Source organism: Catharus ustulatus, chromosome 17, assembly GCF_009819885.2.
Source record: "Catharus ustulatus isolate bCatUst1 chromosome 17, bCatUst1.pri.v2, whole genome shotgun sequence".
NCBI lineage: Eukaryota > Metazoa > Chordata > Aves > Passeriformes > Turdidae > Catharus > Catharus ustulatus.
The window spans coordinates 6,939,500-6,966,916 of NC_046237.1; the positions used below are offsets into that span (position 1 = coordinate 6,939,500).

Genomic DNA, 27,417 nt, shown 5'->3' on the forward strand with positions numbered 1-27,417 from the left:
CCCCTGACCACCCTCCTCAGAGTGGCAGGACCCTGTGGTGCCATCCCTGCTTGTGCTGTTCCGTGGAGTTCTTTGCTCCTGTGCTGACACTGTCATCACACCTCGCTCCAGCCCAGGGGGAGCCATCCCAGGACCGGGATGTGCCCATCTCCAGACAAAACCAGGCTACCTCGGTCCTTGGGAAAGGGGCACGTTTCCACTCAGTAACACAACACAAAACCTTAATTTGATTTTTCCCCTATGCAGAGCCAGGAAGAGGCATCCGAGGGAAAGCTTCTGCTTTTGCTTTAATCAATTCAAACCTCAGTCCCCGCTTTCCTTCACTGCTCCTTTTCTCCTGCCAGAGGCTCGGTATCATTCCCTGCTCTGAGCAGTGGCTCAGTCATAATTAACATCCTCCACTGGCAGGTCATTCCAGCCAGGGAGGGGAGGACAGTGGTGGCTGAAGCCAGGATGGCTTCTCAGGAAGCCAGGGCTCCTGCTCTGTCAGTGACTCCAGCACCTGGATTCACCATCTGCATTGCCCAGTGAGCTGGGCACGTGCCTGTGCCTGTGGGAACTGCCTGAGCATTGCTGGCTGTGCTGGGCCTCGAGGCAATTACTGAGAAAGCTTAATTAGTCACTGCAGCTCAGCCTGGTCGCTGCTTGCACTTCATTGGATCTGTGTTTGGATGGTGTCGCTGGGGTAGATCTGCCTCCCTGGGGAAGGGGAGAGCTTTGGGAGCTGTAGCACAGCTTGGAAAGGCTCACAGGCAGCAGCAGGAAGGGGAGCACAGGCAGAGCTGTGGGCCTGGCACTGAAATCTCCATGAGGGTGCAGAGGGAGCCTCTGGATCCCAAAATCATGTCCTGCCATGGTGGGAAGTCCCCAGGAAAGCTCCATGCCGTGGCCTAGGGAAGGAGCAGCCCAGGCTGCTGGCTTGGATGGTCACCGCACAATCCTCACTGCCTCCCCTTGGGCATGGCTTGGGACTCTGTTCTGTTAACATGCAATTAATTGGCTTCTCATTGATTAAATTAACAGGCAGCACTGTGCTCCACAGGGGGGAGCCCTGGGAGCTGCTCAGGCTGGGGTGGACAAAGGGCTGGCTCAGGGGTCATCGTGGGGTCCGATCAAAATCCGCCTCTGCTTCCGTGAGTGTCTGGCAGGAGCAGGGACAGATACAGTGGCCTCACAGAGTGACACCAGCCTGGAGGGAGCCCCAGGGACCATCTGGGGTCTCAGGGCAGGCAGTGGGAGCAGCACTCCAGTGCTGGGGCTGTCCCTGTCACCCTCAGAGCACTCACAGCCCCAGTGAGGGCAGCACCGTGGTCAGGCGGGAATTTGTGTGAAAGTGAAATCTTCAGGGTTTTCCCCCCAAAAAGGTGTTTTCCCCACTAGTCATCACTCAGAGAAGAACATGTTCTCCCTCCACCTTCTCCATGAGACATCCTTTACTCTCCTGCTTGTCCAGGGAAGGTTCCAGGGCAATGCTGGGATTGCCAGCACCTGCCAGTGCCACGACAGGTGAGCAGGCAGGGCCGAGTGACACCGTGGTGGCATTGCTGGCAGCCTGTAGGTTGTGTCCCTTCAGGTGCTCCCGGCAAGGCAGTGCCAGAGGAGAAGCCACCTTGATCCAGAGGAACAGGCAGAGGCTGCAGGACCAGATGAGGGACAAGGTGTCCTGTCCCCTTCCATCCCATCACCCTGGGATTTTGGGAGTTTTGGGGATTTTGTCACCCTGGGCACAGTGACACTGTGGTTCTGCACCTCCACTGTTGGGGAGACCCAACCTCCCATCACCCATGTCCCCAAGGAAAGGGCTAAACCTCCATGGGAGCAGGCATGGACTGCAAGCCTGTGGGAAGACCTCATGGAAAGCTTGGATCGTGGGGAACTGGGAAACCCTCGGCGCCAACACCTCACCCTGGCGAGGTTGGCTGTGTCACACCAGCTCCAGCCACGGTGGATGGAGCTGCCCAGGCCTGGAGCATCTCTCACCCCCAGGAACCCTGGGAGCATTTTGTTCTTTTCTTTCTCTCCTTGTGACACCCATCCCATGGCATATCCGAATGTTTCTCGTCGATGCCAGTTATTAGTGCATAAGTGTATTTTGGGGAAAAAATTAAAACAGAAAAAAATAAAAAGGAAAAAAAATTTTCAATTTATCACTTGTAACCATATATATAAATATATAAATATATATATTAAAAAGTGTTTATTTGCAAAAAATAAAATTGTTTTAACAGTAAACTATCTTATAATAAACTCCCGATTTGTGATGATCTGTTCTTTTGTTAATCATTGACAAATCCTCAGTTGGAGAGTACTGTCCGAGCAGCTCCGAGCAGCTGAGCAGCGCCCAGGCGCTCCCTGTACTGTATGTATGAAACAGCTGTATCGAATAAATGGTTATTGATTTTTTATTAGCACTGTCTCATCAGCGTTATTGGGCAGTTCCGTGGGAGGTTGAACATGGGATCTGGTGGGGATTTGTCCTTCCTTCATGGCAATGGCTGTGAGGACTCCTCCAGCTGCTGGGGACGGAGCATGTGGTCACCAACCCCAAAGCCGGGATGGGGAAGGTGAGGACTGGTGGTGCTTCCTGCACCAGCACTCGGCACTCCTGGTGCCCACAGCCCCAGCCCAGCAGAAATCCCCCTAAAGCTGCTCCAACCCACCCATCCCATCAGCAGATCCAGGTCTCCTGGCCGCAGGAGCCACATCCAGCCCGGGATCTCTCCTCGCTGGGGAGCTCTGCGGGACCGGGGGCCACCCCCGGTTCTCCCAGCGTGGGAATAAATCCTCTTCTGCTCCCTAATGGCTTTTTTGGCAGCGAACCCAAGTCAGGGACAGATTTAGGCTGATCCCGCTGCTGGCTGAGCACGCAGCCTTTCCCCAAACACGGGTGGGGACCCCGGGAGCGGTGCTTGCCTTCCCTTCCTCCCCTACATCCCCCAAACCTGTGGCACCACAAACCCCAGCCCTGGGGCAGCCTGGCCGTGATGGGAGCGCGGTGCCGAGCAAAACCAGACCCCGAACAACCGGGATCCCACGGGGCCGGGGTTCTCCCAGCCCTCCCCAGTGCCCAGAGACATTGTCAGAGCCCGGGCTCCCCCAAATCCCCCCGCTGTAGGGTGCTGGGGGATGCTGTGTCTTGCTCCTTGGGCAGGGATGCCACTGCTCAGCCACCCCATAGAGGTACCCACAGCATCACTCTGAGCCCCGCAGCCCCCACCCGTGCCCACACCGACCCACCTCCCGCACAGCTCTTACCCATCCCCACAGCACCCTCTGTACCCCATGTCCCCCCACCCCGAGCACCCAAACCCCCCAGACCCCACCCTCGCTCCCACCCTCGCTCCGTCCCCTCCCCGCACTACAAGTCCCGGGGATCCCCGCGGCAGCGCCGCCCCCGCCGCTCCCGCCTCTCCCCAGCACCATGGCCGCGGCCCCGGTGCCCGAGGGGGCTCCGGTAGAACCGCACGACAGGTAAGACCCCGCTTTCTTTTCCCCGGGATGGTCCCTCCGGGGCCGGACCGACACGTTGGCGCCCCGGGCCCGCCGGTTCCGGTTCGCCGCCGGCTCCCGGGGGCTGCGGTGCCGGTCCCGTCCCCCACGCTGCCACTTCCGCGAGTGGGGCCTCCCCGAGCCCATCGCTCCGTGAAATCCCTTCGCTTTTCCCACCAGCCGTCTCTTCCCTCCCTTGTTTATCTTCATCCTTTTTTTTCCCTTTCATGTTGTTACCTTTTCCCTTATTTACCTTATTTTATGGTTTTTGCCCTTAATTTCCCAGCAGATAAACCACAACCTCCCATTTTCCAAGCTTGTTTACACATACATCCATCCCATCAAGCTGCAGACAGCCTAAACTTTTCCACTCAACAGAGTGATTGCCCCCAGTCCCCCCCCACAAACACACACTCATGTTTCCCCTCTATTTTCCACCCCCTTTTCCAGCACAATCCTCAGGGGCTGCTCCCAAATTTCTGGGAATTGCATTTGGAGCATCACTGGTGCTCTGAGGATGTGGCAAAGTTTATAGGGATGGAGCATCCCTGCATCCCTGGTTGTAGGGTACCAACCAACCCCAGAGTCAGTGCCAGAGTGTCCCCCTGTTCCCATCCCTCATGTTCCCATCCTGCATGTTCCAGCAGCTAAGCCCATTGCTGGCAGCTGCCTGTGCCCTCCCTGTGGGTCAGCAGTGCATAGCAGGGAGGATGAAGATGAGGATGAGAGGAAGGAGTCTCCCCGAGTTGTGCTGGTCAAATGAGGGATGAGTAACTGGGTTGGGTAACAGAGGCTCTTCCACCGTGGCTCCCACTCAGTATAAATAGCAACAGATAATTGGGTTTGCAGAGGGAAATGTTTGTCCTGTTGTGGTGAGGGAGCAGACACCATTATCGAGCTGGAAGGGAGCGCCTGTGCATGGAGATGCTGGATGAGCTGTCCAGCTCCAGGTGACTCCAGGCAGGACACAGCTTGGTACAAGGCTGGGTGAACTGGGAGTGGCATTCCGTGGGTTCCAGGATGGGCATGGGCATGACATGTGACAGTGGGATGGCAGCCAGGTCCCTCCATTCCTTGTGTGGGTCCCTCCATCCCTTGTTAGACTCATTCATCCCATGTCTGGGTTCCTCCATCCCTCAGGCAGGTTCCTTCATTCCTCAAGCAGGTTCATCCATCCCATGGGCAGGTTCTTTGATCCCTTGGATATGTTCCTCCATTCTTTGGCTGTGTTCCTCCATCCCTTGGGATGGTTTCTTGGACGGGGATGGCCCAGCCAAGAGCTGGCACGCATGGATCCAGCCCAAGAAAGCCCAGCTCTGTGATGGAGGAAGCAGGTTTGACCTCCACATCCTGTGGGTGCTGCTCACAGGATGGAATCTGGGAACAGGACCCTTTCCTGGGAACAGGCACTGGGGGCTTGGTGTGTCTGCAGCTCTTACACCAATCCAGTGACAATTCTTGTGATCAAACAAGGAAAATCCACGTGCAGTCCAGCTTCCATCCTTAAATCCCAGGGGAAACCCACCCAGCAGCTGCCAGCACCAGAAAGAAAAGGGGATCCTGGCCTTCAAGCCTACTTATCTCTTTCTCCATATTTTAGGTCTGCCATTAGAGGAGAGATTTGCTTAAAAATCACCTGGTAAAAAAAGTCCAAAACCCAGGAATTTCAACTTGTGCAAGAGCTCAGAAACTGGGAAGGGGCTTGGGAAGCAGAGGAGATTTGTGCCAGCAGGAAGGCCCAGTGGCAGCTGGGCTTTGGAGCCGGTGTGTCCCACCTGGGAGCAGTGGGAATGCGGGTGGGATGCTGGGAGGCTGGGATTGCTCCTGTCGCCTGGACATTTAACAAAGGCAGGAAAAGTGGCAGCAGGAGCGTGCGATAAGGAACAATATCCCCGGGCGAGGGCTCCTTGCGCCGTGTCCCGCATCCCTTTGCTTTTTGCTTCTTTAACGAGAAGGAACAGAAGTGGCTCCGGAAGAGAATTTTATTTTTAAACTTCTGAGAGAGCTTTTACAGCGAGAGGGGAGTCCAGGCAGAGATCAGGGATGGAAAAGTTCCTTTGATCATCACTCGCTTCCCTGAGTGGGGGCAGCAGCTGCAGCTCGTGCTGGGGACAGGTTACCCCAAAACCCTGCTGTCCCTGTCCCCTGCCTCAGGACCAGCCCCTCACCTCTGGTTCCCATCTTTCAAGATGAGGCTCTGCAGGTCCCATTGGTGAGCAGGAGCAGGAGAAGTTTCCCAACAGCTCTGGGAGGCCGTGTGTTTCCCCTACCTCTGGAATAACCATGATGGCTCAAGGAGGAGGAAGAGCAATGGTCTTTTTCCATTTCTGGCCCCATCTCCCAGAGTGTTGGTGCTAAGCAGGAGGGAGCACCCTCCCTGGAGCCCCTCAGGGTGTGCAGAGGCCAAGCTCCTGTCTCACCATGCTGGGGTGGGCTGGTGTCTGACTTGGTGGCCATGGGACTTTGTCAGGATACTCCGTGTCCCTGGCAGAGCCTGGCTGCCCTCCAGTGTGTCCTGCGCCCCCTCCTCCCTTCTTTGGCAGCCAGAGGCTGTGGGCTGAGGGCTGCTCTGCGCCAGCTTCTGCTCCAGAGCTGGCCTGGACCCCCCTGCCATGGTGCCCAGCATCTCCACCCTGCTGTGCCCTGCCCTTCAGCAGCTGCCTGGCTCCCTGGGCTGCCCGCAGGATGCCCAGGCTCCCTGCCCTCCCTGCAGAGGCTGATGCTGGAGGAGGAGCCGGGGGGGCAGGGGCAGCTGGCAGGGGGTGCTGAGGGAGCGGATGGCCAGGCACAGCAGCCAGCAGGATGTTATTCTTAGCCACTCACAGCCCCGGGGTGTTGGGTTTCACCCACTTGTTTACTCCAGGGCTGAGGGGACGGTGAGGGGCAGCTCTTGGGGAAGCTGAGTGACCAGGGGGGACCCTCTACCAGACCCCCCACTGATGAGAGCCAAGGGAAAGGGGTGTGAGTCCTGGACCAAGAAGCCCCACATGGCCGGCAGGCCCTGGCCCCAAGCCCCAGCTGCTCCACCAGCTGCACGAGGGGTGCTGGCTGGGTACCCCCTGCCCTGGGCTCATCCCCTCCTGCCCCCTGCACCCCCTCCCCAGTGGTGTCGAGAGGTCTGTGGGAACTCACCAGTGCCAGTGGATGTGGATGTGGGGGTCACTTCCCAGGTGTCCTCCCTGCTGAGCCCACACGTCCAGGACAGCCGAGCACCCCCAGTTCTGGGAGCAGAGGAGCTGGGGCTGGTGTTTATTGCCCATGCTGGGGGCGGTGAGGGGAGGTGTCACCTCAACCCCAACCCCCCTCTTTTTCTTTAATCAAGCCAGTGCTATTAATATCAGGTAATGAACGTAATCTGGAGGTTAAGCTATCCTCTTATGCTGCTGACCGCCTCGCAGCTCCCGGGCACAGACACTCCCCCTGCTCTGCTCCCTTTCCTGCCTCCATCTTCCAGCCCCCCGGATCTGCTGGGGCTCTGCCTCACCCCAGCCTTTGGGACCCCTCAGTGCCATTCCAGGGGACACTCTGTGCATGGCTCCGTGCCCCAAGAATCGCCCTGGGAGCCCTGCTGGCGTAGCCCCTCCCTCACCCTGGTAGTGCCAGAGGTTGTGGGACAGGAGCCCAAGTGTGGACAGGGACAGGGGGTGACACCCTCAGTCCAGGATCACCCCTGGATCGGTGGCAGGGGGAGATGAGCAGCCCCCCAGCCTTCTCCAGCGTCCGCATCTCCGGCTGCTGGGCCCTTGGGCCAGATGGCGGGTGAGTCTTGCTTCGGTTTCGGGTGGGATTTGCTGGTTTTCATCTGCTTGTTTGCTGGAGTGAGCTCTCGGTGGCTCCTGTCCCTGTCCCTCAGCCCCAATTCCTGTCTGAAGAGATCAGCTTCCCAAGGGACAGGGCTGCAGCCAGCCGGGCACCTCAGCAGGCTGTGGGGGCTGCTGGGGGGTCCATAGGGCTGGGAGCTCAGTCACTGGGTTGTTTACAGGGCTCAGAGCCCAGGACTTGCTCTCCTGCCTGCTGCCAAGTTCAGGTTTGGGGCTGTGCCATCTTTCCTTGCTGCTGTGGGCGCTTTTGGGACCTGCTGCCTTTGCCCTCCCAGCCCAGCACGGATCCAGGGTGGCTGGGGGTCTCTGAAGGCAGCAGGAGGCAGAGAGCCCGAGCACAGGGCACAGGGATGGCGATGGGAGCACTGTGGGGAAGGACAGGGATGTCCTTTGAGCCTCAGTAAATCCATGCTTGGACTAAACAGGAGCAAAATGCTCCCTTCATTTGTGCTGGCACAACAGCAGAGCTGGAGAGCAGGAGCAGGACTCCCCAGGCTTCCTCTGGGATGCTCCAGCAAGGCACGGGAAAGGCAAAGCATCCCCAAAAACAGGGGACAGCCTGGGGAGAGCAGGGGGCTCCCAAGCCCTCCAGGAAGGCTTGGCAGGAGAGGGGTTGCCAAGCCCAGGTGGTTTCCTTTCCTGTTTGTGTGGCTTTGGCACCCCAGGGGTTTGCTCTGCTGGGGAGGGTCCTTGTGGAAGAAGGGCAGAGCAATGGCATTGACTCCAGCTCTAAACAGAGTCCCATTAATTCTCTGGGGGCTTCACCTGTGGGTACAGGGCATTGCAGGGGCTTCAGCACTGCTGCAGGGAATTTCTGAAAAGGAACAGGGAGGAATGGCAATGGAGATGGCTGAGAACAGCCAATCCTTCAGAGCAAAAAAAAAATCCTTCCTGGCAAAGGCAGCCATGGAAAACATTACAAATCTTGAACTGTAACATTAGGAGAAAAGGCATGACCTTTGAAGAACTCCAGGACAGCCCTGCAGCCCCATTGCCCTGCTTCTCCCAAATAAATCATGGGGAATACAGGTTTGAGAGGTGTGGAATATCATCTGCCTGTAGAGGATACAGGAGTAGGTGAGGCACAGATGAGGTGTAGAGGTACAGGTTTAAATGATACTGGTAGAAATGTGTAGAATTTTGGTGAAAGTCCAGAATTATTTGGATAAGGCAGAACACCAGCTCTTGGGATGGGATTCAGGTGCTGCATCCCAGAGCAGCCCCAGGTGTGCAGGGGGAGGATGGCTCCACTCCTCTCCCAGGGGCGTGTCTGTGCCAACACCCTGGGTGTGCTGCAGAGATAGCAGAGTGAAGTTGGGAGGGCAGGGTGGGGTGGTGGCTGTAATTCTGGGCACTGGTGGAGCTGTTAGAGTCCAAGCCTCTTCCTCCCTGCCAGGAGCTGGGTGATGTTGATGCTGGTTGGAGGCAGTGGGAGCAGAGCTCAGCCTTACTCCCGCTCCAAAAATCGAGTTTTGTCCAGCTTGGAGTCACTTTGGGAACAGTGGCCTGGGTCAGGATCTGCAGGCTGGCACAGCAGATGGGTGCTGTGACACCAAGGAGCAGAACATCCCCACAGGCTCGCCTGTCTCGTGGAGGCTGACGTGCAGTCCCAGAGGAGAAGCAGCTGAGCAGCCCAGGGAGGCTCTGCAGTCACTGTGGTCCCGGGAGAGGGGCTGGGATGCGGATGAAAGGAACCGCTTTCTCCTGTGGTAAACAACGGTGTTTTTGTCACCTCTGCTTTTATCAAGGAGTAGCACTGGGAGTAGCACTGGTGGGTTACAGCTGCTGCAACATCACCACTGGGAGAGGAGACCCAAACATCCCACCTGGGTCTGCTTCTCCTCATAGAAGGAGCTGATTTTTTCACAGGAAGACAACCCAGAAGGTTTCCTGATGGATGCCATCTCCTGAGGTTGCTTTTAAAGAGTCAGTTTGTAGGAGAACAAATTATGAGACATAGGGAATGGGGCTGCAGCCAAGCCTCATCCCTAATGGGATGCAGTTATATAAGACACGTGAGCAGCATTGAAGGAGAATGCTGGTGTGTATTGACCAACCACAAAACAGTAAAAGGGCACACAAGTGTTTTGCATGTGAGAGAAAAGGTATAAAGAGCTAGGAGGAGAGAGGTGGTGCTGGTGGAACTAGCAGGTTGTGCTGTGAGAGGAAGGGGTCTGTGGGTGCTGCCTGTGGGATTGCAACAGAGAAAAGGCAAGAAGGCTTTAATGACCTGCTGGTGTTTGCTACCATCTTTGACTTCATCCTTTTGAGCCCATGGTCAGTCAGGGGAAAGGTAGGAAAGTGTTTAGATAAGGGGGTAACTTTTGTGTCAGTTGAGAGTCCACTGTCTATTCAATTAATGTCCTGTGTAAGAAGCGGGCAACAGCAATAGTTGGGGAGTTTTGGGCTCCTGGTTGAGCCCGAGCCTGGTAGTTCTTGGGACTGTCTGTGTGTGCTGATAAGGTGTTGGTGTTGTGGGGACCTCCATGAGTGCACAGCTTAGGGTGGACATCCGTGGGAGAGTCCTGTCACAGGGGCAGGAGCTGCAGCCTGCCCGTTGTTAGCAGGAGCTCAGCAAAGCCAGGCAAATCCCTGTGTCCTTGCCTGCTCCACAGGGATGTGCCAGAGGTAGGGATGGTGTGCTGTGGGCATCCTGTGTGCCCAGGGGGTTTGTTTGCTGTGTGGGGGTGGAGGTTGCCTTGTCATTTCACACACAGATGGCCCTTCTGAAATTTTGATCTTTATCTAAAATTGTTCTAAAAAGGGCTGGGGGAGGGAAGGGAATTAATCTTCATACCAAAACAGCTTAAAATCAACCCAAAATCTGTAAAGCCCTGCAGTTTAAGCCCTTTCAAGAGCAAGCCATAACAGAGCAGCAGCAAAGCCCTGCTTGCTCAGCTGGGCTGTACCAAACAGTGACGGCTTGGAGCCGGTGGTGCCCAGATCTCTTGGTTTCCCTTCCAGCCTAGTCATGGCTAGGGAGAAGAGCAGCGTGAGCCAGGAGAGCCCTTTGCACTTTTCTCCCAGGGGGCAGACATCACACTTGGGTAGTGGAACAGGAGCAGGCACTACATAAATAATCCTCCCTGTCCTTTGGCTAGCCAGGCAGTGGCTGCAGCTTATCTCCTGGCCAGAGGCCACTTATGGTGCCTTGTTCCTCTCCAGGAGGGAAGATAAGGGAGAGTGTTCAGCAGCTCCAAGGCTTTGGGTGAGCTCAGAGCTCTCTCAGCTCCCAGGACAAAGCTGATGGCTCTGCCCGGCACTGCCTGGCTCTGCTCAATTTGCAGCTTTGCTCCTGGAGGCTTCAGGACAAAAGGGCAGGAGAACTAGAGCTTGGGTGGGAGTGGAGCCCTCAAAGTGGGGAGAGGAAAGGGATTGGGGATCAGGATGGTTGTGCTGTATTCCATGTGTTTGACTTCTGTCCCTTGACATATCAGGGTGGGTTGTTGCCCTCTGTTGCACAGCCCTCGATGCTTTGAGAGCTCACTGGGGGATTTATTTCAGGCAGACACTCCTGAAACAGCAGAACTTTAAGGAAGGATGTTTGCATGATGCCTCTTCCAGGTTCAAATTGGTTCTGTGTGAGAATTCCTCAGTGTTGTGGCCATGGGTCACAGAGATGTGGGTGCTGGTAGTGCTGTGACAGGGCTGTGCTTGGCTGTCCCACTCTGCCATTGCATCCCTCACCTGTACAGCACAGGATCCCCCAAGACCTCGCTCCCGCACACCAGGCACCTGTGTCCACCACTGGTAATTGTGCCCCTTGCTCTCCCCACCCAGCAGCAGCAGTGCTGAATCCCTGGACAGGCTGTATCCCACCGTGGGCTCCACCAAGCCCCCCCGCAAGCGGACCACCAGCCAGTGCAAGTCTGAGCCCCCGCTGCTGCGCACCAGCAAAAGGACAATCTACACGGCAGGCCGGCCCCCCTGGTACAACGAGCACGGGACACAGTCCAAGGAGGCCTTTGTCATAGGTGGGTCACCTCTGTCATGCGTGGGTCACCTCTGCACTGCCCACACAGCATCGGTGCCCCTGCCCCTTGGCTGTCCCAGAGATCTTGGTGGGATTCGTGCCCCAGCAGCTTCTGGGCATGGCTCCAGCCTGGACAGGAGCTGGGGGAGTCCCTGTGGTTAGTCCTGCATTGGCTGGGTGGGCTGAACCCGAGAGTGTGCAGGGAGACCACACTCTGCTTCTTGTTGGCCTGGGCTGTCACGAGTTCCTGGGGATTCAGTCTGGACTGGTTCCCATGCCAGCATTCCCTGTGTTATGTAACCATGTAACTCTGGGTTTCCCGGTGTTTGCTGGGCATGTTGCTGGCAGTTCCAGTACATGCCATTTGACATTTTGCAGGATAATCTCTTGGAGTGCCTGTGACTTCCCTCTTTGGAGGCTCCTCCAGCTTAGTGCAACAGCACAGCACCTGTGCTGGGAAGGGCTGTGCCTGGGGCTGGTGGCTTCATCACCTTTTCTCTGGCAGGCCTGGGAGGAGGCAGTGCCTCTGGGAAGACCACGGTGGCCACCATGATCATTGAAGCTCTTGATGTCCCATGGGTGGTTCTGCTGTCCATGGACTCCTTCTACAAGGTGAGGCTGCACCCTTGTTGTCCTGGCCAGGCTCCTCAATTTGGCATTGTCCCATTCCTGGAAGTGGAATGTTGGACAGGTCCTAGAGCAACCTGTTCTAGTGAAAGGTGTCACTGCCTAGGGCAGGGGGTTGGAATGAGATGAGTTTTAAGGTCCATTCCAACCCAGATCAATCTGGGACTGTGTGGTAACCCCTGCTAAGGAAACATGTAGATTTAGGGACAGCCACGTGGTTTTCCTTTCCAGTGGCTCTTACAGGGCAGGGAAGAGGTGACTGGGCACAGCAGTGGGGAGGGAACTGCCCAGCCACGTGCCCTAAGCTCTGCTCTGTGGCAGGTGCTGACCAAGCAGCAGCAGGAGCAGGCAGCCAGCAATGACTTCAACTTTGACCACCCTGACGCCTTTGACTTTGACCTCATCATCGCCACCCTGAAGAAGCTGAAGCAAGGCAAGAGCGTCAAGATCCCCATCTACGACTTCACCACCCACAGCCGGAAGAAGGAATGGGTATGGGACACTGAGGGGGTGGGACAAGGTGGGGGGATGGTCAAGGCAGGACAGAGGGGGACTGGACCCCTCCAGCCCCTGAGCTTTTCAGTCCCATTGGTGCCAGCACTCTCTGCTCTTTGCCTGGCTCAGGGTGCATTTTTTAGGTGAGCTGTCATAGAGAGATTCCCTGGGACAGGGCAGCTCTGAACAGATGTTCTGTGCCTAACCACATCCATTTTGACTCCACAGAAAACCCTGTATGGTGCCAATGTGATTATCTTCGAAGGCATCATGGCATTTGCAGACAAGGAGCTCCTGAAGGTGAGGAAGGGTTTTGAAGCAGTTCCAGGGTGAGATGGTGGCAGGATGCTCTCTCCTGCAGCAGGGAGGTGACCTTCTCTTCCAGGTTACACCATTTGCTGCAGCACTTCCCTGGGTAGGAGAAATAGGCTTTGCTCTTAGCAGCCAGGGTGGAAGAGGTCAAGTGTTTCAGCAAACACCTCAATCTCAGCCGTTCGTGCCCAGGAAACAGGAGCTGAGTGGTGACCTGGTTCCTGGCAGTGCTGGTGCATAAACACAACTAGAAATAGCCCACCTCCACACTGCATGCTGCAGTTTGCACAGCCAGGGGCAAAGTCTGCTGAACTTCTACTGCACAGAGCCTGGTGTTCCTAGCATGGAATTATCCAGTGCTTCAGGCTCTCTTGGGGATTATTTGGATATGTCATAGAATCACAGAATGGTTTGGGTTGGAAGGGACCTTAATCTCATCATGTTCCATCCTCTGCCAGTTTGCTCCAAGCCCTGTCCAACCTAGCCATGCAGCTTCTCTGGACACCCTGTGCCAGGGCCTCACCGCCCTCACAGGGACAAATTTCCTCTCAATATCCCATCTAACCCTTCCCTCTGGCATTGTGAAGCCACTCCCCCTTGCTCTGCCACTCCAGGCCCTTGTCCAAAGTCCCTGTCCAGTTCTCTTTGAGCTTCTTTGCATACTGGAGGGGCTCTGAGGTCTCCCCAGAACCTTCTGTCTCAGCCTGTCTCCATCCCTCGGAGCATCTTTACAGCCCTGACAAATGCTGCAGCAGGCAGTGAGCCATACACAGACATAGCCAAGCTCAGTCTAAAGAATTTCCTCCCCTGCCAAGCGAGTGCTTGGGTTGCACTTTCCTGGAGCAAGGATGACCTCCAGTGGACAGCTGGGTGAATCCCCCAGGATTCAGCATCCCCACTCCTGCCCCTTGCAATTAAGGACAGAGTCATGAGCTGCCCTGCTGTGCTGGGCTCCTTTCCAGCATGAATTCCTTGCCTGTGGGAGAGGCTTGAAATGAGATGATCTTTAAAGTCTCTTCCAATTCAAACCATCCAAGGATTCTTTGATTAAGAAACCAGTGCTTAGTGTGTGTCACGGACAGTAACTCCTCTTGTCTCCTCCTCGCTCTTGAATAACATCCAGCCAAAGTGTTGGAGCTGGTTAGTGGCAGGGACAGAGTTTGGAGCATGTCTCAGGGGACACAAGAATAAGGTGGCAGCAAGGGCTCAAAGCAGCACCAGCCAGGCAGGTTCCAGGGAGAAGCTCCAGGCAGGCCGGAGCAGAGTCAGGCCCTGTTAAACGGATGCTGGGCTGAGCTCAGCCCTGCTTGGGGCAGCAGAGGAAGCTGGGTTGAGTCCCACACCTGACCAGGTGGGATTTGTCTCCTCCCCTCTCCTTTCAGCTCTTGGATCTGAAGATATTCGTGGACACAGACTCGGACATCCGCTTGGTGCGCCGCCTGCGCCGGGACATCAGCGAGCGTGGCCGCGACATCGAGGGGGTCATCAAGCAGTACAACAAGTTTGTCAAGCCTGCCTTTGACCAGTACATCCAGCCCACCATGAGGCTGGCAGACATCGTTGTTCCCCGAGGTACCTGCCCAGGGCTGTCCTCAGTGGCACCCTGAGACCCCTCAGAGTCCCTGGAGCTCTGGCTTTGTGGTTTTCTGAACTCTCACCCTAGGCAGAGCAGTAGAAGCAGCATGGTGGTTAAACTGGAGCCAAGCATTGAGGTGTGGAGGGAGCTGTGTTGTGGCAGTCCTGAGTTCCCCTTGGCATGCCTTCTGTAGCCTCAGAGTCCCTGGAGCTCTCCCTGGCTGGTGAGGACACAGAGTGGCTGTCCCATGCCAAAACAAAGGTCCTTGCAGCTGAGGGTCTCTGAGCACTGTCCAATTGCATGGGAAAAATCTGTGCTTTTTTCTCAGCCTTACTAGCTCCTGCAGCAGATTTATGAGCTGGAAGTTACTTAGAGATACCCAGTAACAGATTATTGAATAAGGGTTTAAAAGCAGGAATGTCTCCTGCTTTACAAGGAAAGGGCTGTTTGATGGAGCAGTGTGGTTTTGAGCATAGTGGGGAATTTAGGGAAGAAACATGGAAAAAGCCTGTGATGCTGACCAGGATGACTCTTCTTTCCCTGGTATAAAGTAACAGGACAAGAGGAAACCACCTCAAGTTGCACCAGGAGAGGTTCAGATTGAATGTCAGGGGAATTTTCTTCACCAAAAGGGCTGTCAAGCCCTGGCACAGGCTGCCCAGGGCAGGGGTGGAGTCACCATCCCTGGAGAGATTTAAAAGGTGTGTGGATGTGACACTTGGGGACATGGGTTAGTGGTGGGCTTGGCAGTGCTGGGTTAATGGTTGGACTCGATGATCTTAAAGGGGTTTTCCAACCTTTACAATTCTGATTCTTTTGCTTTTGGGTCACTCCAGGGAGTGGAAACACTGTGGCCATCGACCTGATTGTTCAGCATGTCCACAGCCAGCTGGAAGAGGTAAGAGCTGTGTGGTCCTTGGGTGGTGAGGGGGTTCACAGCCTGGCCTGGCAGAGAGCTGTGCTCTGGGTGCCCAGGTGGGAATGCCCTGGCTTCTCCTGTGCTCCAAGTGTGGGAGTTCCAGTGAACTCCCAGCCTCTGCATCAGTCCAGTGAAGGAAACTGCCTTCTGTGCTCTGGTTGGTCCTGGCTCCTCTCTCAGCTGTGGTCCAGCAGCAGCTTCCTTCCCTCCCTGGGACAGCAAGTCATGAGGGGACAAACCAGGCACCCTCCTGTGGTCTGAGGGATGTGTCCCCCTGCCTGCAGCCCTCCCAGGGCCAGCATTGCCCCAAACCCTCCACTGCTCTTGGGCTTCTCCTCTTCCCTCCCATGCAGACACTGCTGCACAGTCTTTCCAGTCAGGAGCCCACTTTTCTACTTCTGTGCTGTGTGCAGCTGCTGGGTTTCAAAACTCAAAGTCTTGCCACGTTCAAGCCCTGATCCAGGCACATGCTCCATCACTTTGCCACCACTGGCTTAGGTCTTCTCTTGTTTGTCCTGGGCCAGTCCTGACCAGTGGTTTGGGACCCTGCAATGAGCTGATGGCATTTTGTGTTGCTGTCTCTGAGCAGCCCAGTCTCCTTCCATCCCACAGTTGTAGTTTTGGTGATGTTTCAGTCGTGGAAATGCTCATAGTGATGTCCTGGGAAGTGCAGAGAGTGTGATGTGGAGACAGAAGCACTGCAAAGTAAAGTGCTTGATTCTTTCAAGTCTCTTTTGGAACTCCCAGGTAGCAGGAGTTGCTCAACCCTGAGATGGGAGCTGGCATGCCTTGGCATCCAGTGTCCCATGCCTGCACAGGAGGAACTGCTCTTGGCAGAGGTGTCTTGGCAGGTTCCTCCTCCTGGAGTACCTGGCTGCCTGAATTCTGAGCACTAAACTCTGGTTGGGAAGGTGGTTTCTAAACCCTTGGTCACAGGAGGAAGGATCTCTGCTAGTGCCAGGCTGAGAAGGGCACTCAGCTCTGAGACAGAGTCCAGGAAAGGGGAATGGCTGTTTCCCCCAGCTCCTGGGATCCAACCAGGGAATATCACAGCAAACCCAGCACCTGCAGTTGCCACTATGAGCCAGGCAAAGGGTTGGCTTGGGGAGGGCTTTCATTGACCTGGGGAGGGGAAGAAGGGCAAAAGGCTGCATGTGAATTCAGGAAAATACTCCTATTTTTCCTTTTTTTTTTTATCTTGAAACGACCCTGGTGTTGACAATGCTTAATACCGGTTGCGTTGTGTCTTTGTGTTGCTGCCGCAGCGTGAACTCAGTGTCAGGTAAGAGCCCTCACTCTGTCCTGTCTGTGCAGCTGAGGCATTTCCAATGCCAACCACTGCTTGGCCTCACCCTGACCCATGGCAGGACTGGCAGCTCGTGTAGCACATGGCCTTGTCACCCTCCCTAGTGACAAAAGGCCACCTTGCCCTTGGCTTTGGATGGCAGGACAGGGTTGCTCCCCAGGGAGGTATTGCCAGCTTGAGCACAGACCCCTGAAGCTGGGACAGGTTTGTACCTGGGGATCCCCAGTCTCTGCAGGAGGGGAGGCTTTGCATCCTGAGATTCTCTTTTATTTATCTTCATCCTCTAAAATGAACGATTTTCAGACCTGCTTTCCGTCCCTGATGATTAAAGATCTTTAATTATTACGTTAGTCAAAACATCTTGAAAAGAGAGAGTGACTTTTTGAATGGGCAGATAGTGATAGGATGAGGGGGAACAGTTTTAGACTAAAGGAGGAGAAATTTAGATTGGGTAAGAGGAAGAAATTCTTCCCTGTGATGAGGCCCTGGGACAGAGAAGCTGTGGCTGTCCCATCCCTGGAAGTGTTCATGGCCAGGTTGGATGGGGCTTGGAGCAAGCTGGGATAGTGGAAGATGTCCCTGCCCACAGCAGGGGGTTGGAATAAGATGTCTTTAAGGTCCCTCCCAGCCCAAACCAGTCTGTGATCTTGAGGGTGGTGAGAACCCCGGACCCCTCGCTGCACGCAGGGATCTGCCTGATGGCACCCAAAGGAGCAAAGCAGCTTCACATGGCCAGAGGTACCAACCTTCCCACAGCTTCTGGAGGATGCAAAACCATTTCTGGAGGACTGGGGAAATCCTACTGCCTAAGTCTAGCAGGATTTCTAATTTCTTGATATATGCCAGTGGATGCTATAACATATGTGTTGATTCACTTAAACTCTTCAGCGTGGGGCCCCAGATGGGACCTCAGCTCTCTTGCTTCCATTAAGAAGCCACCTAGGCTTTCAGGTATTCTTGTGGGGAGCAGAGGGAATGCAGTACTGAAGATGGGTTTCCATTTAGATTTCCATCATTGCATGGAGATACTCAACTCAAGTAACCTTAAGGTTTACGCTTGGCATACAATGAGCTTTTAAAATAACTGAGATGAGCAGGGAAAAGGCTCTGCCTTACTTATTTCTGCCTCAGCCAGTCACTTCCTAGACTAGACAAGTGGATGTTTTATTTTATTTCCCTTTGCTTGTTTAACACCCTGGGGCCTGACATTTCCATACAGACACGTAGGCTTCCCTCTGTGTCTGCAGGTCCAGGTGGGAAAGTGCTCTTTAGTATGAAGAGAAATCTGTTACTTTAAAAATGGCAGGAATAACATTAGAGAAGAGATTAATATGTGTGCAAATATATATGTGCATAAATAGATACTTGTACACACATAAAATTTCCTTTCTCCTTCTTATCAAAGGATTGCTCAGTACAAGTGGTCTTCTGCACTTAGAAATTGGGTCTTTAATATATCCATACAGTATTAGAAGTTTTATGATAATAAGTTTGGAAAAGTAACTCTGACCTCTGGAAACACCTCCGTGATCACCACACCCACAGGTGGTTTTATGTTCTGTTTAAGGCTTCTATTTATGCCTTTGATAAAAAATGTGAAAAAAAATTCCTGCAAAAACCCAAATCTGTTGTCACTGCTGGAGCTCCAGTGCTTTACTGCTGCTGTGGTTTCCCCCAGCCCTGCAGTCTCTGCCAGAGGAGTGGGGTGGATGGGGAGTCACATCGAGTGAGATGTGCCTGGCAAATACGGGCTTTTCATCGTGAACAATTCCCCGTCCTCGTGTCTGGAATGGCTTCATCTAAATGTCACGGTTGTTCTGAAGTCCCTGCTGTTTGGTGGTGGTGGGGGCACAGGGAGGGCTTTGTGCTGGTAGGATAAAACCTGAATGCTCAGATCTGGCCCCAGTCTGAGGTGTCTCTGTGGTCCTTGTACTCAGGGATGCCTCTCCTGGCCAAGTGACTGGCTGGGACAGGCAGGGAGTGCCTTTCCTCACTCAGATGGGGGAATTCTGGGGGTTTAAAGCAAGTGGTGCCTTCCTTGGACATGCAAGGTTTGTTTTCATTCTGGATACATGGGCTCCTGAGGGGAGTGCTTGCCTTCCTAGTTATTCCCTCAGAGCACAGGTTGGACCCAGCATTCTTAGGATATTTCTTGTCCAGCTTCCCCCATGTCTGACTGTGCTCGTGCTGGAGATGTGGCTCCACAGCAGCACTCCCAGGTGGGTATTCCTCCTGGAACCTGGCAGCAGGAGCTGGAGCAGCCAGCTCATGCTGAGGCACAGTGCTCCCAGCCCAGCCTGTTCTCCATCCCTCCTGCCACACTCTCAGCAATCCAGCCCTGCTCCTGGAGCCAGCTCTCTTTGCAGCCAATTCCCCTCGCCAATCAATATTCCCCACCCCCAAAGTCCCGATCAGCTTGGCGTGCCCTTTGCCAATTGTGTCTTTAAATATCAACCCGTGGCGCAGTTTAATAGCCCTTGTTTGAAATGTCAGCCCTGAAAGGCAGCCGTGTACGTGTTTGAAATGCCTTGACTGCATCATCTCCTTTGTAGCTGGATGTCTCTTGTCTGCTTCCTGCTCGATAGCATGTTCCACAAAGAGCCAAGGATGCTCCCTGAAACCTTCCTGGGAGATGGTCACCCCTTTCTCTCTCTCCCTCTCTTTCTTCTTCTTTCCTTTTTTTTCCCCCTTTAAAACCTTTGTTCTCAGGGGGAAAAAATAAGTTTCCAAAATAAGACGTTTTCTTGACGTGCTCATGGCTGCCTGTCTGGATGTTCTGTCACAGTTCTGTCTTGGCAGGGAGGGACAGGAGGCATCACACTCCCTCCTTCCCTCCCAGGATGGGCAGGGGGTGACAGGATGGATGGCTGCTGGAAGGGCTGAGCTCTTCCCTCAGCCTGAAGGCCCTCTCCAGTCATGGTGAGCCCAGGGGAAGGAAAGTCTTCCCTGCAGGTGATGCTCTGCTCAGAGCCAGGTTTCTCTCCATGTTTCCAGTGCCCTTGGCTTTCCATGTTCTCCAAGGCTTGGGCAGATCATCATCATGCAGGAGGGGACACCCATGTGAGCCCTGTGAGTTTGCCTGGGAGCAGGGCAGGTTGGATGGAGGATTTTTAGGTTGGACAGAGGTTTTGGTCTTGAGTGCCTGCACATTCTCTGAGATTGCATTGGAGCCCTAGGTGAGGGCTTGGCATGAGCCCTGGAAGTGTTGAATACCAGGCTGGATGGGGCTTGGACCAACCTAGTCTAGTGGAAGGTGTCCCTGCCCATGGCAGGCAGGGTGGAATGAGCTGATTTTTAAGGTTCCTTCTCATCCAAACCATTCTAGCATTCTATGGTTCTACATCCCTCCAAACTCCAAGAGCCACTGTTGCAGTGTGGCACTGCCTCAGATGGAGGTCCCTGCTGTGGCTCCAGGACCATGAGAGCACACAGTTCTTTTTCCTCATGGAGCCAGTGCTGTGGAGAGCAGTGGTGACATGACTTGGTCACCAAGGGAGGAGTGTTGTGTCTGCACGGTGATGGCCCAGGCACCAGGCAGGTCCAAGAGCCATTGGTAAATTCGGGGATTTTTTCCCCCCTCTGACTAATGACAGTGCTTTCTCCTCTGTTTCATGTCACGTTTGTCCCTCTCCTCTTAAACTCTCGTGTCTCCTGTCTTGTCTCCCCTGAACATCCCTCCCACCGGGTGACCAGAGGAAGCTGCGCTGGGATATGTGAGGAGACAAATGCTTATGGCAGTGTGTTGGTTGTGACACTAACGGCGGGGAGTGGGCGAGGGCTGTGCAGGGTGAGCTGCCTCACTAACCTGGGAGGGGATCTTGGGGCAGACAGCTCATGGGGTCCCGCTTTGCTGGGGCTGTGGGGGCCAGACAGAGGTGGAGGCACTTGAAAGAGAAGCTTTATCCCAAAAATGGGACTTGTTTCCCCAGAAAGCACCATGGAGAGACCCCCAGAACACTGAGTGGCTTCCAAGCAGGGTGCTATCCAGACCTCCCACACTGGAAGGTGTGGAAAACTTGGGGACAGAATGCTGACAGCATTTCTTGGAGGTCTGTTGACTGCTCAGGATGCTGGGGAAGTGTTCCCACTGCTCATGGAGGTTGGAAAACCCTTGGCATCTGTGGCAGGGAGCAGGAGTCAGGTCATACTGTGACAGGAGAGGGGCTGTTAATTCCACTGGCGTAGTGGGATACTGTGACATGTACCTGGCAGTGATGGAGGGGAAAAGTGCCAGTGGCACGCTCAGTCCTGTACTCCTTGGTGAGCTGTGGTGATGGGAGATGATCCAAACAGTTCCTCTGGTTTAGGCAACAGCAGTTTGTCACCTGGGCAAACCCAGCCAAGGCCACATGCAGGTGTGTTGAGGGCCTGTCTCTGCCCCATAAAGCAGGTGAGCTGGCAGCCCTCACGCCAGCACAGCGTCTGCCCAAGGCAGGGCTCATGCCCTCACCACCACATGTGTGGCATCCTGGGGGCTGAGAGGGGTTTAGGCAGGGCTGTGCCCCCAGGATCTGTCCCCAGGCCAGCTTTGGAAGGAGGAGGGAAGAGATGGCTGTGGGGACAGAGCTGTGGGTGCTGCCAGCAGCACAGCCCTGGCACGGGAGCATCTCCTGGGGCTTCTAACCTGCAGGACAGCGACTAACAGAGTGAGCTTGCTTCACTGACAGCAGGGCTGGGGCCTTGAGGGCTGCTCGTGCCAAACCAGCCGTGGGGTCTGCACACAGTGGGCAGGCCCACAAGGGAACCACAGCCCATCTGTGCTCTCTGCATGGCTGCCAGCTGTTCTGGAGCATTCCCTGCGTGGGGTCTCTTGGCTGCTATGCAGGACTGGAGCTGGTAAAGCAAGAAGGAGCCCTTAAGTACCCACAAGTCTTGGGAATGTTTCATTTGGTGTTGGCTCACCAGTCACCGGGAGATGGCTGTGTGGATGGAGGCCTCAAGCTCTGCCCTCCTCCATGCCTATCCATCTTCTTTGTCTTCCTCTCTGCTTGCGTGCCTCTGTGTGCCATTAATCCAGGTTTCTGCTTGATTTGAAATCTTAATCATGCAGTGCTTTCATTTGCTCTCTTTTCTGCCTCCCCAATTTCTGTGTTTTTTGCCGGATGCAGCCGCTGGCACGTGTGTGTTCTGACGTGTGGCTTTCCATTCCCAGCCCTCCTCCCAGACAGAGCTGCTTGTCCATCCTGCCAGCCTTATGGAAGCCAAATGTGACCTTCTTCTCATTTACTGCCACTCTCACAGGGAGAAGTGACTAATGGGGCTCCATTGTGCGCTTCCCCCTGAATGGTGTTCCCTTGATCCCAGAATAGCTCCCAGCCCTATTTGTTATATGGAATGAGTCACACAGAGCCAGTCCTGTTCAGCCATAAAGTCTTGAAGCTGTTCCCAATTTGGAATGGGCCAAGTGGTCTCTAAAATAGTCACATTCCAGATAGGTGCCAGTGCTGCCTGCCTGGCTGTGCAATTCCTGGTGACACCTGGCACTTGCAGGTCACAGACAACCACAACAGCCCCTCCTGACCCCATGAGTCCAACAGATAAGATTCTGGAATAGGGGAAGGTTTTGATTTTATTTTCTACTTTCTTCCCAAACAGTGGAAACCAAGATGGGCCAGCTACCTTCAGAGAAGCTGTGGCTGCCCCATCTCTGGGGGTGTTGAAGACCAGGTTGGATGAGGCTTGGATTAACCTGGTCTAGTGGAAGATGTGCCTGCCCATGGCACAGGGCTGGAACAAGATGATCTTTAAAGTCCTTTCCAACCCAAGCTGTTCTATGAACCTGGGTCAGCTGCCCAGCAGGAAGGGCAGGTCCTTTGGGCTGCAAGTTCTCCCTAACTCCAGTGACCCTGGTCTGTGGGTGCAGGTCCCTTTGCCATGGCAGGGACCAGGCAGGGCTGGCTGCTCACTCAGTTCAGCTGGGTGGTCTCTGTGTGTTTGCAGTGTGAGATGACATCTGGGAGGATGGCTCTGGCCGTGTGCTGTGCTCCAGCCTTTGGGCAGCCTTCCCCCAGACCTTCTGACCCTGTGTTTGGTTTTCAGGGCTGCTCTTGCCTCTGCCCACCAGTGCCACCCCCTTCCTCAGACCCTCAGTGTGCTGAAGAGCACCCCTCAGGTGAGGGGCATGCACACCATCATCAGGTAAAGCCCCTGCTGTGGCTCCTGGGCTGGGGTGGGGCTCAGCTGCTGCTGGGATGGGCTGGCCTGTATTTGGGCTTCCCAGTCTCACTTTTACCTGTCTATATGGCTTGGAAAACACAAGATAGGGCAGATGGGGGCGGCCTCTGCATAGGGGGAGCTGTGCAGTTACTGCTCAGTGATTTTGCCAACAATTTTTCTGCTTTTTACCTTGAAACAGACACCACAGTTTCAGGCTCAGATGGTGCAAACAAGAACCAGGAAGGGGCAGGGACTGCCAGACCTCTGCCAGCATCTCCTGGGACACATTTTGGTCCAGAGCTGACGTTGCCTTTCCCTCCCCTCTAGAAACAAGGAGACCAGCAGAGACGAGTTCATTTTCTACTCCAAAAGGTTGATGCGGTTGCTGATTGAGCACGCACTCTCCCTGCTCCCGTTCCAGGTGGGTTCAAGGCTGTAGATGCTGGGTTTACTTTCCAGTTCCTAACCCTCAACTTCTGGGGAGCCACGACAGTCCTGGTGCTACTCCTCCAGCCTTCCCCATGGCCCAGTCCTTTCAACCCTTGGATTAAAAAGCACCAGGACTCCCCAAGACTATGGAGCAATGCTGTGGCTCTGGGTGACAGCACTTTGTCCAACCTTGGTGTCCAAGGGTCCAGCCCCCTGTGGCTGGCGGATTCCTGTGAGAGCCACTTCAGAGCCCCTGATAACTCTTGTCATGTGTTTTTTGTAGAGTTGCACAGTGCAGACCCCTCAGGGACACGACTACGAAGGGAGGACATACAGTGGGAAGCAAGTAAGTGGAAACCAAAGCACTATGGTGACCTGCCCCGTGGGGGTGCACTGGAGCCCTGCTACCACCAGGCTGGGTTTGGTGCCTGCTGTCATGAGTGTGACACCCTGTACCACCAGGAAAGGCAGGTCGGTGACCAAGGGTGCTATCAGCAATGTCACTGTGCCGCTCATGCCCTCTCGCTGAGGGTGGACTGGGAGTGGTGCAGCCCTCTTGGAAAGAATGTGCTTTTGGGGTGCCTGTTAGAGTCCCCCACTGCTGAGACCCCACGTGGGGTGGTGGCAGCTCCTACACTGTGCAACCCCTCTGGCTGTGTGCTGCAGATCACCGGGGTGTCCATCCTGCGAGCGGGAGAGACCATGGAGCCGGCGCTGCGCGCGGTGTGCAAGGACGTGCGCATCGGCACCATCCTCATCCAGACCAACTGCAACACCGGCGAGCCAGAGGTGAAGCCTGGGGCTGCTGAGGACATCTCTTGGTGTTAACCTGTGTGCAGGGTGGGGGCATGGCTCAGGTGTTTCCTGCCGGCCTTTCAGCAACCCAGGAGTTATTCTGGGCAGGAGTTGAGTGCTTTGAAAGCTGCTCAAGTGGGTTTTGCCAGCAGGCTTGTGCACACAGGAGCTGGTTTGCTGCCGAGTGTTAGTGCTGGCTCTGAGCTGACAGCCGGGGTCCCAGGGACAGAGGAGGCAGGAGAGATCCTCCACTCCTCAAAGAGAAGGGCTTAGATTGCTCTGTTTGCCTGCAGCCTCTAAGCTGCTCTCTCTTCCCTCCACCCAGCTCCACTACCTGCGGCTGCCGAAGGACATCAGTGAGGACCACGTCATCCTGATGGACTGCACGGTCTCCACGGGTGCTGCGGCCATGATGGCAGTGAGGGTGCTGCTGGTACGGATGGATCAGCAGAGGGCTGGCTCTGGAGCAGCCTGCAAAGCACCAGCCACAGCCGTGCTGAGAGGATGTTCCTGGAACTGGCTCCTCTGTGGGCAGGAGGGTGTCAGGGTGCATGGCACAGGCTGGGCTAACTCACCCTGAGCTATCCCTGTGCATTTCCTGTAGGATCATGATGTCCCAGAGGACAAGATCTTCCTGCTCTCCCTGCTCATGGCAGAGATGGGTGTCCACTCGGTCGCCTATGCGTTCCCCCGGGTGAAGATCATCACCACGGCGGTGGACAAGAAGGTGAATGACCTCTTTCGGATAATCCCCGGCATTGGTGAGTGTCTTGGTAGGAATGACTTGTGGTGAGGGGATTTTCAGTGCTTCTGGTGGGGAGAGGACATAAAGCCCTGGTTTTCAGCAGCAGTTTAGGTCTGGCCTTACATTACCCAGAGCCCCAGTGCCCCTCCTGGGTCCTGCTGCCAGGTGGGTGTCAGGATCACTCTGAGGGCTGTGGGGCAGCCATCACCTTGTCAGCAGAGGATCCATCCCACATGCCATGAGCCTCCAGGCAGAGAAGTCAGGCTGGGACACCCCTCTGCCCACCTCCTTCCCTAAACTGCCAGCTTCCATAAGTTCACCCAAAATGAGCTCACTGTGTTCCTCTCCTCACCTCTACTGTGCCAGGAAACACCTTCCACTGAGTGCTAAACCAGCCTACAGGCTGCTCCAGTTTTGCTGCTACTCAAGTTTTCCTGCTGTTCAGGCTGTCAGATAAACCTGCTTTGCTCCTTGCCTGCTGTGATGAGGACAGGCAGGAGGATGAGTCCCAAACTCCCACAGTGCTGCACTCTGACTCTCTCTCTCCCCACAGGGAATTTTGGTGATCGGTACTTTGGGACGGACGCTCCTCCTGACTGGAGTGATGATGAGGATGCTCTTAGCACTTAGCTGGATGTGGAGGTGCCACTGGCACCAGGCAGCTTCAGCACCGCACCTTAACCCCTCTGTCCAGTGCAGATTCCTCCTTCCTCTCACCAAGCATAGATATTTTTTTCAAATCTTCATCGGAGATCTAGGGCATATTTTTTCAGAGAAACATAAATCCTAGTTTGACTTTATGGACAGTTGCGTGTCCCAGCATAGAGCGGAGTTAATTTATTTTAATTTAAATATTTGCCTATATAACTTATTTGAAATATTTTATAAAGGACAATAATAAATTTTTTCTCTGGTTTTCTTGAATGGAGCCATTCTTTGTCACTTCCCATGGGTACCTAGAAGGATTTGTGACCCTTCAAGAGTACAGTGCTGGGAAGGGAGATGCCATGAGCAGTGGTGGAAGGTCAAGAATACCACACCCTCAGTCCAAATGAAGACACAGTGTCAGAGGCAGTTCCTCCTGCCTTTAGGAAAACCAAAGCCATTATAAAGCATCCAAAGGAGCTACACAAGGATGGTGAAGGATCTGGAGGGAAAACCATATGAGGAGCAGCTGAGGTCACTTGATTTGTTCAGCCTGGAGGAAACTGAGGGGAGAAACTGTTGAGGTCTGCAGCTTCCTCCTGAGGGAGGTGGGGTGGGGGCAGGCACTGATCTCTGTGTATGACCAGGGACAGGACCTGAGGGAACAGCTGTGTCATGGGGTGTTTTAGGTTGGATATTAGGAAAAGGTTCTTCCCCCGAGAGGGTGGTTGGGCACTAAAACAAACTCCCCAGAGCCATAATCACAGTCCCAAGGCTGCCAGAGCTCAAGGAGCGTTTGGACAACACTCTCAGGCACATGATGGGATTGTTGGGGTGTCCTGGAGCTGCACTTGATCATTTTGTGTCTCTTCTAACTCACGATTCTATGAGGTTCAGTTTGGATCATATCAGTACCTGTTGTGAGTTCAGCAGCCAAAGTGAAACAGAGCTCACCCCAACCTCAGCTCTTGCTGAATCAGAGCTGCTCGAGCTGTGGTGAGGAGCAGGTCCTATATCTGACCCCCAGGACACAGTGACCAGGGTGACCTGTCACAGAGCAGGGTGACCTCAGTGGAAGGGGAGCTGGCCCCAAGTGAAGGGGTTCAGCCAGAGGAGGCTGTGACCTCCAGGGCTGAACATGGAGCATTTTCCTTTCCTGCAGGATTCAAAGTAGCAACCCAACACCTTTGTGCAGGAGCTAAACATCCCAAGAGGAGCAAACCTACCTCTTGTGTGGGTATACCTGGCCTGGAGCCGGCTCCTGAGGGGTCAGGCAAGGCAAGCAGGTGCTGCTGGCAGGGCAGGATTGGGAGGGGGATGCTCTGCCAAGCCCTCACCAAAATGGAGAGTCACCTGGTGATCACTCAGTGTGGGCTTGGGTGTGACAAAAAAAACCGCCACTGCTCTGCGGCGCATTGTGCAAATTCTCAAATAGATTTAAAAGAAAACACACACCCGAGTTCCTGCCAGCACTTGGTGAAAGAAGGAGCCCTCCACTGAAAGCCAGGCTCAGAGCCAATGCTGACAGTTGATTAGTGTCTGCTAAAAATAGTTCCCTGTGTGGGTGGAAGGAGAGCTGATGAGCACAAATATGGGAGGACAGGCAGGCATGGGGGGTTTAGGCTGGAGCAGAGGTCAGCAGCGGTGGGTCACCGGGTCCATGGCATGGACAGGGACTTCTTCACTAGACCAGGCTGCTCCAAGCCCATCCAACCTGGTCTTGAATGCTCCAGGATGGGATATCCACCTGTCACTTACTCTGGGGGGCAAAACACCTCCTCTCCCCCAGCACTGTTGGTGTCTGACTGCAGGTAACAAGCGACAGGACAAGAGGAAACAATTGTGCCAGGGGAGGTTTAGAATGGATATTAGCGAAAAATTCTTCACTGAAAGGATGCTCGGACATTGCAACAGGCAGCCCAGGGCAGCAGTGGAGTCACCAATTTTCCTCAGCAGATCCCTCTCTTGCCTCAGATCTACACTTTTCCCAATAGAGCCACATTTTCACTTACATCTGCACTGCCCAGTCTGTCTGAATTCGAGGAGGGTTTGGATAAGGCTCTTGTGCACATGGTGTGACTTTGTGTCCTGTGCATGGTCAGGAGTTGGACTCAATGATCCTGATCAGT

General features: G+C 54.6%; 1 protein-coding gene across 2 annotated transcripts; it reads left to right on the top strand.

Moving 5' to 3' along the window:
* Window positions 1-3,374: 3,374 nt before the first annotated feature.
* Window positions 3,375-25,567, top strand: UCKL1 (uridine-cytidine kinase 1 like 1). Of its 2 annotated transcripts, none has more exons than XM_033074831.1 (15): window positions 3,375-3,471; window positions 11,091-11,284; window positions 11,789-11,895; window positions 12,232-12,402; window positions 12,634-12,705; window positions 14,100-14,289; window positions 15,130-15,191; window positions 16,478-16,494; window positions 22,558-22,656; window positions 23,002-23,095; window positions 23,387-23,449; window positions 23,770-23,892; window positions 24,224-24,331; window positions 24,503-24,659; window positions 25,197-25,567. In XM_033074831.1, exons 1-15 carry the CDS (start codon window positions 3,422-3,424, stop codon window positions 25,271-25,273), a joined length of 1,584 nt encoding a protein of 527 aa, XP_032930722.1. In that variant the 5' UTR covers window positions 3,375-3,421; the 3' UTR covers window positions 25,274-25,567. The 2 variants fall into 2 exon arrangements, with proteins under 2 accessions (XP_032930722.1, XP_032930723.1); XM_033074832.1 differs by having other exon boundaries at window positions 11,094-11,284.
* The last annotated feature ends 1,850 nt before the right edge of the window (window positions 25,568-27,417 follow it).